General features: G+C 42.2%; 1 protein-coding gene across 2 annotated transcripts in view; it reads left to right on the top strand.

Moving 5' to 3' along the window:
• The window catches only part of LOC106568959 (small conductance calcium-activated potassium channel protein 2), a 67,567-nt gene that overhangs the window by 16,890 nt on the left and 37,659 nt on the right, over window positions 1–13,018 (top strand). For both annotated transcript variants that reach the window (XM_014139848.3, XM_082960745.1), the window contains exon 2: window positions 9,316–9,765. In XM_014139848.3, the coding sequence (XP_013995323.3) occupies window positions 9,316–9,765 (450 nt within the window). The remainder of the gene's footprint in view (window positions 1–9,315; window positions 9,766–13,018) is intronic.

Genomic DNA, 13,018 nt, shown 5'->3' with positions numbered 1-13,018 from the left:
GCGCGGTTGGACCTGCAAACTGTATTGTTGGGGGATTTGAAGGACCACAGTCACAATCACTGTGCTCTTAGGTACATTTTTTATTTTTGGGGCAATTTCAGCAGAAATATTGCAGATGGGGAGGGTTAGGGTTAGGGTTAGTCCCTAATGAGACACCATGGTATAATGGAGGGATGTATTGCAGAAGGAAATGGTAGAACGATGATTTTCTGGGGAAGATGGGTTGATCTGTGGCTGTCTGAAGGTTGGACTTTATGAGTGTGGGAATAAATACATGCACAGTATCAATGTTTGAGGTCCTCCAATCAGGGGTGAGGGTGGGAATGTGATTATTGTATGTTTTGTGTTTAGTTATTTCTGTTTTCTGTTTTGGTTTCACTCTGTCAGGGGTGTGTGTGCTGGCGTGCTCGCTTCCACGCCCGCCCATGCGTCGGCCGGGGATTGGTCCTTCCCACCCTTGGAAAATTCCTTTGGGCTGGGGGCAGGTGGGGGCAAGCACACCCAATGATCAGAGCACCCACTGATGGATCGGCCATTCATATTGTCATTGTATTGTTGTTGTTTTAAAAATGTATTTAAAGTACCAGTCCAAGGTTTGGACACACTTGCTCATTCAAGGGTTTTTCTTTATTTTGACTGTTTTCTACATTGTAGAATAAAAGTGAAGACAAATTTCAAAAGTATGAAATTACACATATGGAATCATGTAGTAACCAAAAAAGTGTTAAACAAATCAAAATAAAAGTTATATTTGAGATTCTTCAAAGTAGCCACCCTTTGCCTTGATGACAACTTTACACACTCTTGGCATTCTCTAAACCAGCTTCATCTGGAATGCTTTTCCAACAGTCTTGAAGGAGTTCCCACACATGCTAAGCACTTGTTGGCTGCTTTTCCTTCACTCTGCAGTCCAACTCATCCCAAACCATCTCAATTGGGTTGAGGTCGGGTGATTGTGGAGGCCAGGTCATCTGATGCAGCACTACATCACCCTTCTTCTTGGTCAAATAGCCCTTACACAGCCTGTAGGTGTGTTGGGTCATTGTCCTGTTGAAAAACAAATGATAGTTCCACTAAGCACAAACCAGATGGGATGGTGTATCGCTGAATAATGCTGTGGTAGCCATGCTGGTTAAGTGTGCCTTGAATTCTAAATAAGTCACAGACAGTGTCACCAGCAAAGCACCCCCACACCATCACACCTCCTCTTCCATGCTTCACGGTGGGAACCACACATGCGGAGATCATCCGTTCACCTATACTGATTTTCACAAAGACATGGAGGTTGGAACCAAAAATCTCAAATTTGGACTCATCAGACCAAAGGACAAATTTCCAATGGTCTAATATTCATTGCTCGTGTTTCTTGGCCCAAGCATATATCTTCTTCTTATTGGTGTCCTTTAGTACTGGTTTCTTTTCAGCAATTCGACCATGAAGTCTCCTCTGAACAGTTGATGTTGAGATGTGTCTGTTACTTGAACTATGTGAAGTATTTATTTGGGCTGCAATTTCTGAGGCTGGTAACTCTATTGAACTTAACTCTGGGTCTTCTTTTCCAGTGGCGTTCCTCATAAGAGCCAGTTTCATCATAGCGCTTGAAGGTTTTAGTGACTGCACTTGAAGAAACTTTCAAAGTTCTTGAAATGTTCCGCATTGACTAACCTTCATGTCTTAAAGTAATGATGGACTGTCGTTTCTCTTTGCTTATTTGAGATATTCTTGCTATAAGATTGACTTGGGCTTTTACCAGATAGGGCTATCTTCTGTATACCATCCCCTACCTTGTCACAACACAACTGATTGGCTCAAAAGCATTAAGGAAAGAAATTCCACAAATGTACTTTTAACAAGGCACACCTGTTAATTGAAATGCATTTCAGGTGACTACCTCATGAAGCTGGTTGAGAGAATGCCAAGAGTGTGCAAAGCTGTCATCAAGGCAAAGGGTGGCTACTTTGAAGATTCTCAATATAACATATATTTTGATTCGTTTAACACTTTTTGGGTTACTACATGATTCCATATGTATTATTTCATAGTTTTGATGTCGTCACTATTATTCTACAATGTAGAAAATAGTAAAAAAAAAACAAAAAAACCTGTGAATGAGTAGGTGTGTCCAAACCTTTGACTGGTACTGTATGTATATAAATAAATGTAACCTCTTGCAAGGCATGCCTCAAAATATGTTAATGAACCAGAAACAGTAATACCATGCACCCACTAGTGGTCAAATGTTTTTGGTGCTCCAAAAATACAGTAGGGTACTGTATTCTGTGGGGTGGATTTACATTACAGTACCATTTGAAATACAATACTACCATTTTCTCTGTAGTAATGGTGCAAACATAACAGTCTGTTTATTCACTGTGGCACCCAGAGGCTGCAGTATAGAGAAAGCCTAATCATTACAACAATTATTATCTGGGGGATCTTTTTCATCTTAATGAATGTTTTTAACAGTCTGAGCTTCATGCACCTCGCCTGAAATTGAAAATGTGAATCTATTGTAGGCCTGTAATATTATTCTTTACTGTAATAACGATAATAATAAGTATTTTTTCAGCATTTTACCCATCATGCAGTGCAATCTACAACATTAATACTATAAAACATATTCAGGGTTTTTTACTGTGTTTTACTGTTGAAATTACAGAAAAGTCTTATAGTGTACAGATGAAGAATCCTTCAATGCAGGGCATTTTAAACTTGTAGTTTATTTGAGGCTTACAAAGGCTTTTGAAGTTTGTAATTTCCACTTAGCCATTTTTTACTTGATTTTCCCCCATGAAAAAAAAATCAACCCCAACAAAAAATGTCCATTAATTATAATCCACATAATAATTCACATTTCCTGTTTCTGCAGGATTATTTTCCTGCTGTAGCAAACTGGCTCAACATCTGTACGTACTAATACGTGGGTAGTGCGTACTAGCATTATCTATGTTTACATTTACATTCCGCAATCGACTTACGTACTAATCACATTCAGGGAGTCAAGTCAACTATCAATTCCAGCAAATTCCAGAACTGAGTACAATTTCAATTCATGACTTCATGAGATCTACAGACAATTTTTGAAACCAAGAACTGAATTCCAAATCATTCTACGAATTGTCTGGAATTGAACACGTAAAACATGCTACTAATGAGGTCCTATTTTTCTCCCAAGGGAGTCCTAAACCCTTTAGTTATATCACTCTGATCTCAGTATTATTCTCTGTGTCTACTGTGACACCTTGGTGCGTACTAATTAGTGCACTATTGTGATGCTGTTGAACACCTAGTGCGTTATTAGCTCTAACAACGGCCATTCAACACCGGCAAAATACCTGTCTTGTCGTCTCCGTGGGGAGTTTTGTCTTGTTTAAGCCATAATTCATTTTTCTTTTCATCTCCGAGGAGGAGATGGGGATGAGAATGCTGCTTCAGGAAGCCTGTAATTGTGCCTGCTATCAAACTGCAGTAATTTTCACCACAGGCTTTTCTCAAAGGACGACCCATACTGATTCCACTGAGGAAAACTCCTCTTGTACTGCCTTAGAAAGACTAAACATATATCAGTATACAGTGAGTTTATACTGTTTACTGTGTATACTGGATAGTATACAGCAAGGATTCTATAAGTAATTGGGCACCGTGTTTACATTGAAGCGTTGTAGTTTTACTGTATCAAAGCACATTAAGATCTTTCCTTAGAACATTTTCTGACAAGGCGGGCTTAGTCTGAATAGGCGGTGGTGCGTTACATCTTTACTAATTAGACGTGCTTAGATCCTGGCTGGTGCTCTTGGTCGGGTTGGACAGCCCAGCCCTGGTGCCTGCTGGCCTGTCACAGAAATATGACAGCGTCTGTGCAATGTGACAAACCGGCAACTATAGCCTACAGCTCTCTGTCTCAACAGGAGCAGGCTGGGGAGGTCCCCAGGGGTCTGTCCTGTCTTTCTCTCTTTTCCTCCCTCTCTCCCTCCTCCCTTGTGTCTCTCCGTTTTCTTTGTATGAGTAGGCCCTCCTTCACACATGCGCCTCATGTCCGAATACACATAGGCAGGCATACAGGCTGGCAGGCAGGCATACAGGCTGGCATTCAGGCAGGCAGGCATACAGGCTGGCATTCAGGCAGGCAGGCGTGCAGCCGTGCAGGCTGGCAGGCAGGCGTGCAGGTGTACAGGCTGGCAGGCAGGCGTGCAGGCCGGCAGGCAGGCATGCAGGCGTACAGGCTGGCAGGCAGGCAGGCTCCCCAACATTTTTCAGTTGGGCTCTTCAGTTATCCCTGGCTGCAAACGGTCTGTCTCTGTGTCAGCCTCAGGCCTGGTCTGATGCTTGGCCGAGGCTTTCACGCACGCACACACACACACACACACACACACACACACACACACACACACACACACGCACAAGCACGCGCACACCACACGCATACCACAGGAGGTTGGTGGCATCTTAATTGGGTAGAATAGGCTCATGGTTATCGCTGGTGTGGAATTAGTGGAACGGTATCAAATACATTAGACACATGGTTTCCAGGTGTTAGATGCCATTCTGTTCGCACCGTTCCGGCCATTATTTTAAGCCGTCCTCCCCTCAGCAGCCTCCTGTGATGCACACACTCTTATGCGCACGTACACACACACACACACACACACACACACACACACACACACGGGTTGGCTGTACAGTGCACTATTTCAATTTCAAGGGATTGTGTGTGCATTCAAAACTGCGGTGCAGTAGCTCCATCAAGTCCAAAAGAAGGAGGGTATTCTATTAGATTGGAGCTGGCTGGAGAGGGGAGTGAAGGAGGGAGGGAGCTAGAGGAGGAGATAGGCAGAGAGTTGCAGTGCTTCATTTCAACTGTTCTGCACTGTGGCTTTTCAATTTGATTAAGAGGCTCCATTTCATACAGGCTGGATGCTGTGTGCCATTCAGAATGAAAATTGAAGCGTTCGCCGGGACAGACAACTACCCCATGTCTCCTTCTGAAGGAGGATCAGCGGACAAAGGCAACCGCGGCTTGTTGTGCCCTTCACGTCCCAAATGGCACCCTATTCCCTATATATTGCACTTCTTTTGACCAGGGCCCATAGGACACTATATAGGGTAATGCACTATTTGGGACGCACACTTTTTGTCGGGGTGGGAAACGGGAGAGAGCACCCTTTGCATGGTAAAGAGCTGGGTGTGGTTTCTGGTTAAGAGTAGTCCACTATTTAGGCAATAGAGTGACATTTGGGATGCACAATTTGTCAGGTGTGGGAAACGGGAGAGAGCACTCTCTGCACGGCAAAGAGTCGAGTGTTATGACATGCATCACACTTTTGATTTCTTTTATGGAAGTCAAATACAATTAACTGAAATGCATGGAAATTCACCGAAATGAAACGCATCACAATAGAGGAACAGTAGTTCAAATGTCAAAATGGAATAGATTATGTGTTGTGAGTTGGGAGGATGGTACAGAATGAGCTCTTTTGGGATATCCATGTGAGATTTGCCTGTAGAAAAAGGTTATGTGTTACTGTACTTCCATCTTACCTTCTTGTATTTCTCTTGTGCCGTCTCCTATACGGTATGGACACCCCCATCTAGGAGTTAGTTAGTCAGTCAGCGGTCAGTGGTTTATTTTCAGCCACAAAGAGAGCCTGCAGCATAATGGTCAGAAATGGTGACCGAAGTCAAGGGGAGAAGCGTATTCCTCCATTTCTCTCCATCTCTTTCCATCAATACTGTTCAGTATGTTATTGGAATAACCTGTCATGGCTCCTTTCTGTTTACCTCCTTTGGTCTGATACGGCAGTCATACCCATTTGCTTTGATCGATTGTCATTTAATCACTTAACAAAGCAAACTTTGTCATTGTGTTTTATTTTCAGCCTCAGAAGGGTAATTTTATTGGGGAAATGAATCATGACAAATAGGCGTCGCTAGGGAACTGTAATTGTCCCACCTTTTCTAATGAAGTTTGAGGTCTTCCAATTCCCGTCAAGCAACCTTACGGTTTTATGGTAGGAACCTTATGGGTTTATGGCAGGAATGTGCCACTATCTGAGATACGTTTCAAAAAGGGGTCTTAATGACGCAATGATAAAACTATTTAATACAGCAAAGGGGATTAGAACAGCCTGGCCCCCTCTAATCCTTAACCTTTAGTCTGGTCTGTGTCAGGCGATAGTGTCACTGGGCCGGACTTAGTACATTTCCATTATGGGCCATCAGACTTTATTTCCAAACCCATCTAGAGGCATTAGGGAGCTCACTCAAGCCAAATAACAGGCAGTGCTGTCAAACACCCCCATTATTTTGGAAAATGCACTGTTCCATTTGAAGTCAAGTTTTACAAGCCATTATGATAAACTGAGTGAACTGCCTGAAGAGCTGTGGAGATCCAACTGAAATGCACGCCAGTGTAGTACTCTACTAGCTAGCATTCTACACTACAGTTCAAAAGTTTGGGTCACTTAGAAATGTCCATGTTTTTGAAAGAAAAGCAAATTTTTTGGTCCATTAAAATAACATCAAATTGATCAGAAATACAGTTGTAGACATTGTTAATGTTGTAAATGACTATTGTAGCTGGAAATGTCTGATTCTTTTATGGAATATCTACATAGCCGTACAGAGGCCCATTATCAGCAACCATCACTCCTGTGCCATATCTCAGACTGGCCAATAAAAAGAAAAGATGGGCAAAAGAACACAGACAGAGATATAGCTTTTTCTTTGCAAGCCTGCCTAGAAGGCCAGCATCCCGGAGTTGCCTCTTCACTGTTGACTTTGAGACTGGTGTTTTGCGGGTACTATTTAATGAAGCTGCCAGTTGAGGACTTGTAAGGCGTCTGTTTCTCAAACTAGACACTCTAATGTACTTGTCCTCTTGCTCAGTTGTGCACCGGGGCCTCCCACTCCTCTTTCTATTCTGGTTAGAGCCAGTCTGCGCTGTTCATTTCTCAGAACAAGAATAGACTGACGAGTTTCAGAAGAAAGGTCTTTGTTTTTGGCCATTTTGAGCCTGTAATCAAACCCACCAATGCTGATGCATGATGCTCCAGATAATCAACTAGTCTAAAGAAGGCCAGTTTTATTGCTTCTTTAATCAGCACAACAGTTTTCAGCTGTGCTAAAATAATTGAAAAAGGGTTTTCTAATGATCAATTAGCCTTTTAAAATGATAAACTTGGATTAGCTAACACAACGGGCCATTGGAACACAGGAGTGATGGTTCCTGATAATGGGCCTCTGTACGCCTATGTAGATATTCCATAAAAAATCTGCCGTTTCCAGCTACAGTAGTCACTTACAACATTAACATTGTCTACACTGTATTTCTGATCAATTTGATGTTATTTTAATGGACAAAAAATGTGCGTTTCTTTCAAAAACAAGGACATTTCTAAGTGACCCCAAACTTTTGAACGGTGGTGTACATACTTGTTGTGTCTTTGGCTATGCCAGATTAAGTGATATGACATGCTATTTTATAAAATCCTTTCTCTGTAATTAATATTACCTGATTGAGCTAATCATGTAAATGTAATTAACTAGAAAGTCCGGGCACCACGAAAGAGTGTTTATAGAGCTGTTATCTTCCGAATAAACTCTTAAAGACCTATTAATATTTCACATCAATAGCAGTCAATATTAATCGTCACCTTATTTCAGTCTCATCTGAAAGTTGTAAATTCTTGGTTATTTTCACAAACCCTGGCTAACAAGTTGAATCAGCAATACAAAATTGGGTTTAATTATTTATTTACTAAATACCTAACTAATCACACAGAATTACATATACACATGGGATACGTTGTAGTATCAACGTAGTACGTTGTAGTCGTTGTGTGTTAGACTGAACGTCGTCCGTCCTTTCCTAGCCCACGTTTACAGCGGCCGCTGCTAACACAACGGCTAGGAGGTATCACTTCTGTAGTGAATAAGAGTTCAAAGTTCATACCATTTGCAACCAAAGCTCACGCTGAGGTTGGCTTAGTTCTGTAGTTATTATCTGAATCTTTCTGACATCGGACCGTCGCCCTAATGTAGCCGGAACCGGAGGTTACATTTTCGTCCAGGGCTTATATAGTGGAGGGAGAGAAGGGTGTGTTTCATAGTTTATAACCCATGTCTCTTCACAGGGGCGGGCCAGTGAGTGAGCAGGGTTCTAACCTTATGAAAACCCAATTCTCTCATTTGGAAGCTAAAATTACATTTAATCTTTCACAAATAGTTTCATATTTAAACATTTAAATTGCACAACAATTCCATGTGAATCTGATAACTAGAGGGTGTAGACTCTCCCAGATCCAGTTTATGTCGTCCTGTCATCAGTCATAATGTCTCAGATGACAACCGAACTGACATCATATTCATTAAGTACCAACGCATGTTTTCAACTGGTTCTATTACCGAAATATGGTTCCTTTCCCCCCACCGTTTGATGTTCCCCGACTCTCTATGTTTAACAAAGGCTATTCAAGAGTCCTTCAGTAGAGTCAAGAGAGAGAGGGGAGAAAGGTATTTGTGGGGAGGTCATAAACCTTACCCACAGGCCAACGTCATGACATACTGTACATTTTTCTGCACTTCCTCTGCTTTCTCACCCCATTTAACTCTTGCCTCTCCTTGAACCAGTGATGCAATGCAATCACACTCTGGTTCAAAGATAGCACCGAAAGGTCTGAGCAGGAATCCTCTTCAATTTAGATGCTGTTTTTGACAAACAGATGACGAAGACGCGTCTTTGGCTGAAGAATGTCCTTGATTACCCTTTGTCTGATTAAAGAAAAGCAACTCAGTCACTCAGTCTTTTTGGACACCCCATCTCTGCAGGAAAAAAGTGTTTCTTTAACAGGACACAAGGTCATGCAGCACATAAATCTTTCATACTGAAATTTGTGCCGCACAAAGATGAAACGTTCTGCACTTTGTAGGGTCCACTATTAGTTATATGGCTTTATTTATGCATCCATCTTCATTCACTGTTCATGTGTTTTTGCCCTGTTCATCTGGATGCATTATTTGTGAGGGACAGTTGATGTGTGCCATGTACAGCAGCACAATAACACAGATATTGTCATCCCTAAGCATTGATTTAGTGCAGAGCAGTGTTTCTAGTTCGTGCTTCTGACTCCGGCCCATGGGATATTGCTCAAATTGAAGTTATAAAGAAAAGGTGGTCCTCAAAAGAGGACTATACTGTATTTTCCCATTCTCTGACACCAGACCGATTGGTGAGATATCCCTCCACCCTCAGACACTGATGCACTGTTGAGTTTGGTTTCTGTTTCTCTAACATCCTCCTGTCTTTTTTTCCGCCAGGCAACCACTGAGCAAAAGAAGCTGAGCCATGCTGGATCCAACCCCTCCCTCTCCGAGAGCAGCGGCCGACTCCCTCAGATAGCCATGAACACCTGTAAGCACAATGGCGGCGTAGTGAGACCACTGGGCAGCCTGGCGTCGTCGCGGCGCAACCTAGCAGAGCTCGACTCGGAAACACAGCCCCTCCAGACGCTGCACAGCTCTGGCCTGGAGGTGGTGGTTTCCAAGGGCAACGGTGAGGACCCCGGCAAGGCGTCCAACGAGAGCCTGGTCAGGGACGGGAACGGTGCTCCTGTGAAGAAGAACAAAGACATCGGCTATAGGCTCGGCCACCGGAGGGCGCTCTTTGAGAAGCGAAAGAGACTCAGTGACTACGCACTCATCTTCGGGATGTTTGGGATTGTCGTCATGGTGACGGAGACGGAACTGTCCTGGGGAGTTTACGGCAAGGTAATTAGTGTGGGTGGTCTTTTTGTTTGTTGCCTACCTCCAATACTCTTGAGTCGTTCCATATATAGTGCACGTTTTGCGTCCCTTAGATATTTTAAGTATACTTAACAAAAATATAAACCCAACATGCAACAATTTCAACGATTTTACTGAGTTACAGTTCATATTAGATAATCAGTCAATTGAAATACATTCATTAGGCCCTAATCTATGGATTTCACATGACTGGGCAGGGGCAAAGCCAATCAGAATGAGTTTTTCCCCACAAAAGGGCTTTATTACAGACAGAAATACTCCTCAGTTTCATCAGCTGTCCGGGTGGTTGGTCTCAGACGATCCCGTGGATGATGAAGCTGTATGTGGAGGTCCTGGGCTGGCGTAGTTGCACGTGGTCTGCAGTTGTGAACATACAGTGCCTTCGGAAAGTATTCAGACCCCTTGACTTTTTCCACATTTTGTTTGTTACATTACAGACTTATTCTAAAATTGATTAAATTGGTTTTTTTCCTCATCCATCTACACACAATAAGGTATTTCTGTTCTGTTTTTTAAAATTGTTAATACATTTGCAAAAATATTTAAAAAAAACTGTTTTCACTTTGTCATTATGGGGTATTGTCTGTAGATTGCTGAGGAATTAATTTTATGAAATTCTTTTTTGGAATAAGGCTGTTACGTAAAACAAATGTGGAAAAAGTCAAGGGGTCTGAATGCTTCCCGAAGGCACTGTATAATAGTCAAATCATAGTGTAAATGCAGGTGAGCTTTTTCTACTCATTTTAGCCATTTCTGGTGTTTTGTGGTGGAAAACTGGGTGCGTCGAGCATAACATAACATGCCAACCTGTTACCCAATAGATAGATAGGATAGGATAGAAATATTTAAACAAAACATTTTTGGGGGTGAAGCTTGCATTTAATTGCCCCTCCCTGTTGCACACAACAAGCTTCCATTCCCCCTGTCACAAGCAGATTCATGGCTGATTTAAGATGAAAACATCAACCCTGTTACAGTCAACCCTGTTATTTTATTTGGCACTTCATTGGCTCATTGTATTTTTTATTCAACGTCTTGAGATGGTAAAAACATGTTTTTTTATTAAATTTCTCCTTGTCAGAATGTTAAAATTAGGTGACTTTTCTTTTCTTTTTTTTTTTACTTCACTACCCAAAACGTACTCTATCGGTGGAACGACTCTCCTATGCTAATTGTAGATATGTAGTAATGTTATACATGGTGAACACAGTCAATTTCATAAAGATATAGCTGTATTAAAGTAACAAAAATCTGCCTCAACATTATATTTGTGAGGATGGCCTTTTTGAATGGTTTGATTTCGTATTGGAATAGACAACTGCTGCAGTATCAGAGGGCAGAGCTTGGCCAAAGGACTGTTTTTACTAGGCTGCTGATGGTATTCTGAGAATCTCTTTGAAGACAGCAGTCAAACAAGATGCTGCACAATCAAGCAATAGAGCGAGCTACTTCAAAGTGTCTGACCCCTGCAAACAATAATGAGTTGTTAGGACGTCCTCAGGTTTTCTCTAGTTCCCGGTTGGTCCCGTGGACGTCCCCCAGGACGTTTTTAGTAAATTCTTGGGACATTGTGTCCCCAAAGAACGTTCCCTTAGGACCATCACGCAATGTCCTAAGAACTAGTCAAATGAAAGCCCTGATAACCTCCTAAAAAGGTCCTGATATGGTTCTAAGTGACGTCCTGAAAACGCACAGGGGAACTAAACAAAGGTCCCCCAGAGAACGTTCCCTTGGGACCATCACGCGATGTGATAACAAGATAATGTAGCGGCAAAACCCTATACGGACCTAATGGGAAGGTCATCGAATGTCCTCAGGACATCCTGTATTTGCTGAGACATTATCTCTGACCAGCGCATGGGAGTGTCAGGACAACCCAACATGGGGGCAGGCTGCTGTAATTTCAGTCGCATCGGCCTGGTCGTGACTCCCAGACCTAACATTTGCTCTAATCAACCAATCAATTTGGATTTGGGCAGTTCTTTCTGTCCAGACATTTTTTCACAGTGCACTTGGGGAAAGGTTTGGCCCCAATGTTTACAAGGCTGCACTGTTGGCTAGCGTCACCACATAGTCAATGCTACGAGCCAGCATTGATTGCCCTAAGTAATAGCTGGAACGGCTACTGTTTTTTTTTTTTTTACAATTGCATGAGGTAAAGATACAGCAGCAATGTTTTGGTCAAGTCCAGCCAATTCCATAAATTGATTTGAATTTAATTGATGAATCCATTATTGCCTATAGGTTTTTATAAGGTTTCTACCCTGCAAACGAAAATAAGTCGTTAGGACATCCCCAGAACTTCACGAAATGGTCGCCTGGAGATTTTGTCTAGTTCCCGAGTTAGTCGAGGGGACATCACCTGATGGTTGCAAAGAAAAACCCTTTACTCAGTATTTTGTTGAAGCACCCTTGGCAGCGATTAAAGCATAGAGTTTTCTTGGGTATGACGCTACAAGCTTGGCACACCTGTATTTGGGGAGTTTCTCTCATTCTTCTCTGCAGATGCTCTCAAAAAATAAAGTTATACACAGGGAACGGGCACCCTAGCTTCATTAGAAATCACCCCTTGTTACTGTTGCCAATCCCAGCAAGGACCTGATTGGTGAACCACTGATCCATTCACAGCTCTTCGTCTTATTTATACAGTAATTATTATTCAACATGTCCTCACCTGGAATTTAAACTCACAATATCTTGGTTCGCAGCTGCTTTTTTGGTCCTTTGGCTCCCACGCTGTAACAGCATGAAGCGAACCCGTGCACATGCGCAGATATTTTGTGGGACTGTGTGTGACTGTGTGAGAGCAAAATCTTGGATCTCGCTCATCTCAATATCTGCAGCGCTGCTCGTAGCAACGTCATTTCGCTGAGTCTACCTTTAAGAAAAAGTATTATACACTGCTCAAAAAAATAAAGGGAACACTAAAATAACACATCCTAGATCTGAATGAATGAAATAATCTTATTAAATACTTTTTTTCTTTACATAGTTGAATGTGCTGACAACAAAATCACACAAAAATAATCAATGGAAATCCAATTTATCAACCCATGGAGGTCTGGATTTGGAGTCACACTCAAAATTAAAGTGGAAAACCACACTACAGGCTGATCCAACTTTGATGTAATGTCCTTAAAACAAGTCAAAATAAGGCTCAGTAGTGTGTGTGGCCTCCACGTGCCTGTATGACCTCCCTACAACACCTGGGCATGCT

Source organism: Salmo salar, chromosome 14 (assembly GCF_965601325.2).
Source record: "Salmo salar chromosome 14, fSalSal1, whole genome shotgun sequence".
NCBI lineage: Eukaryota > Metazoa > Chordata > Actinopteri > Salmoniformes > Salmonidae > Salmo > Salmo salar.
This window is presented reverse-complemented; position numbering and strand designations above follow the sequence as displayed.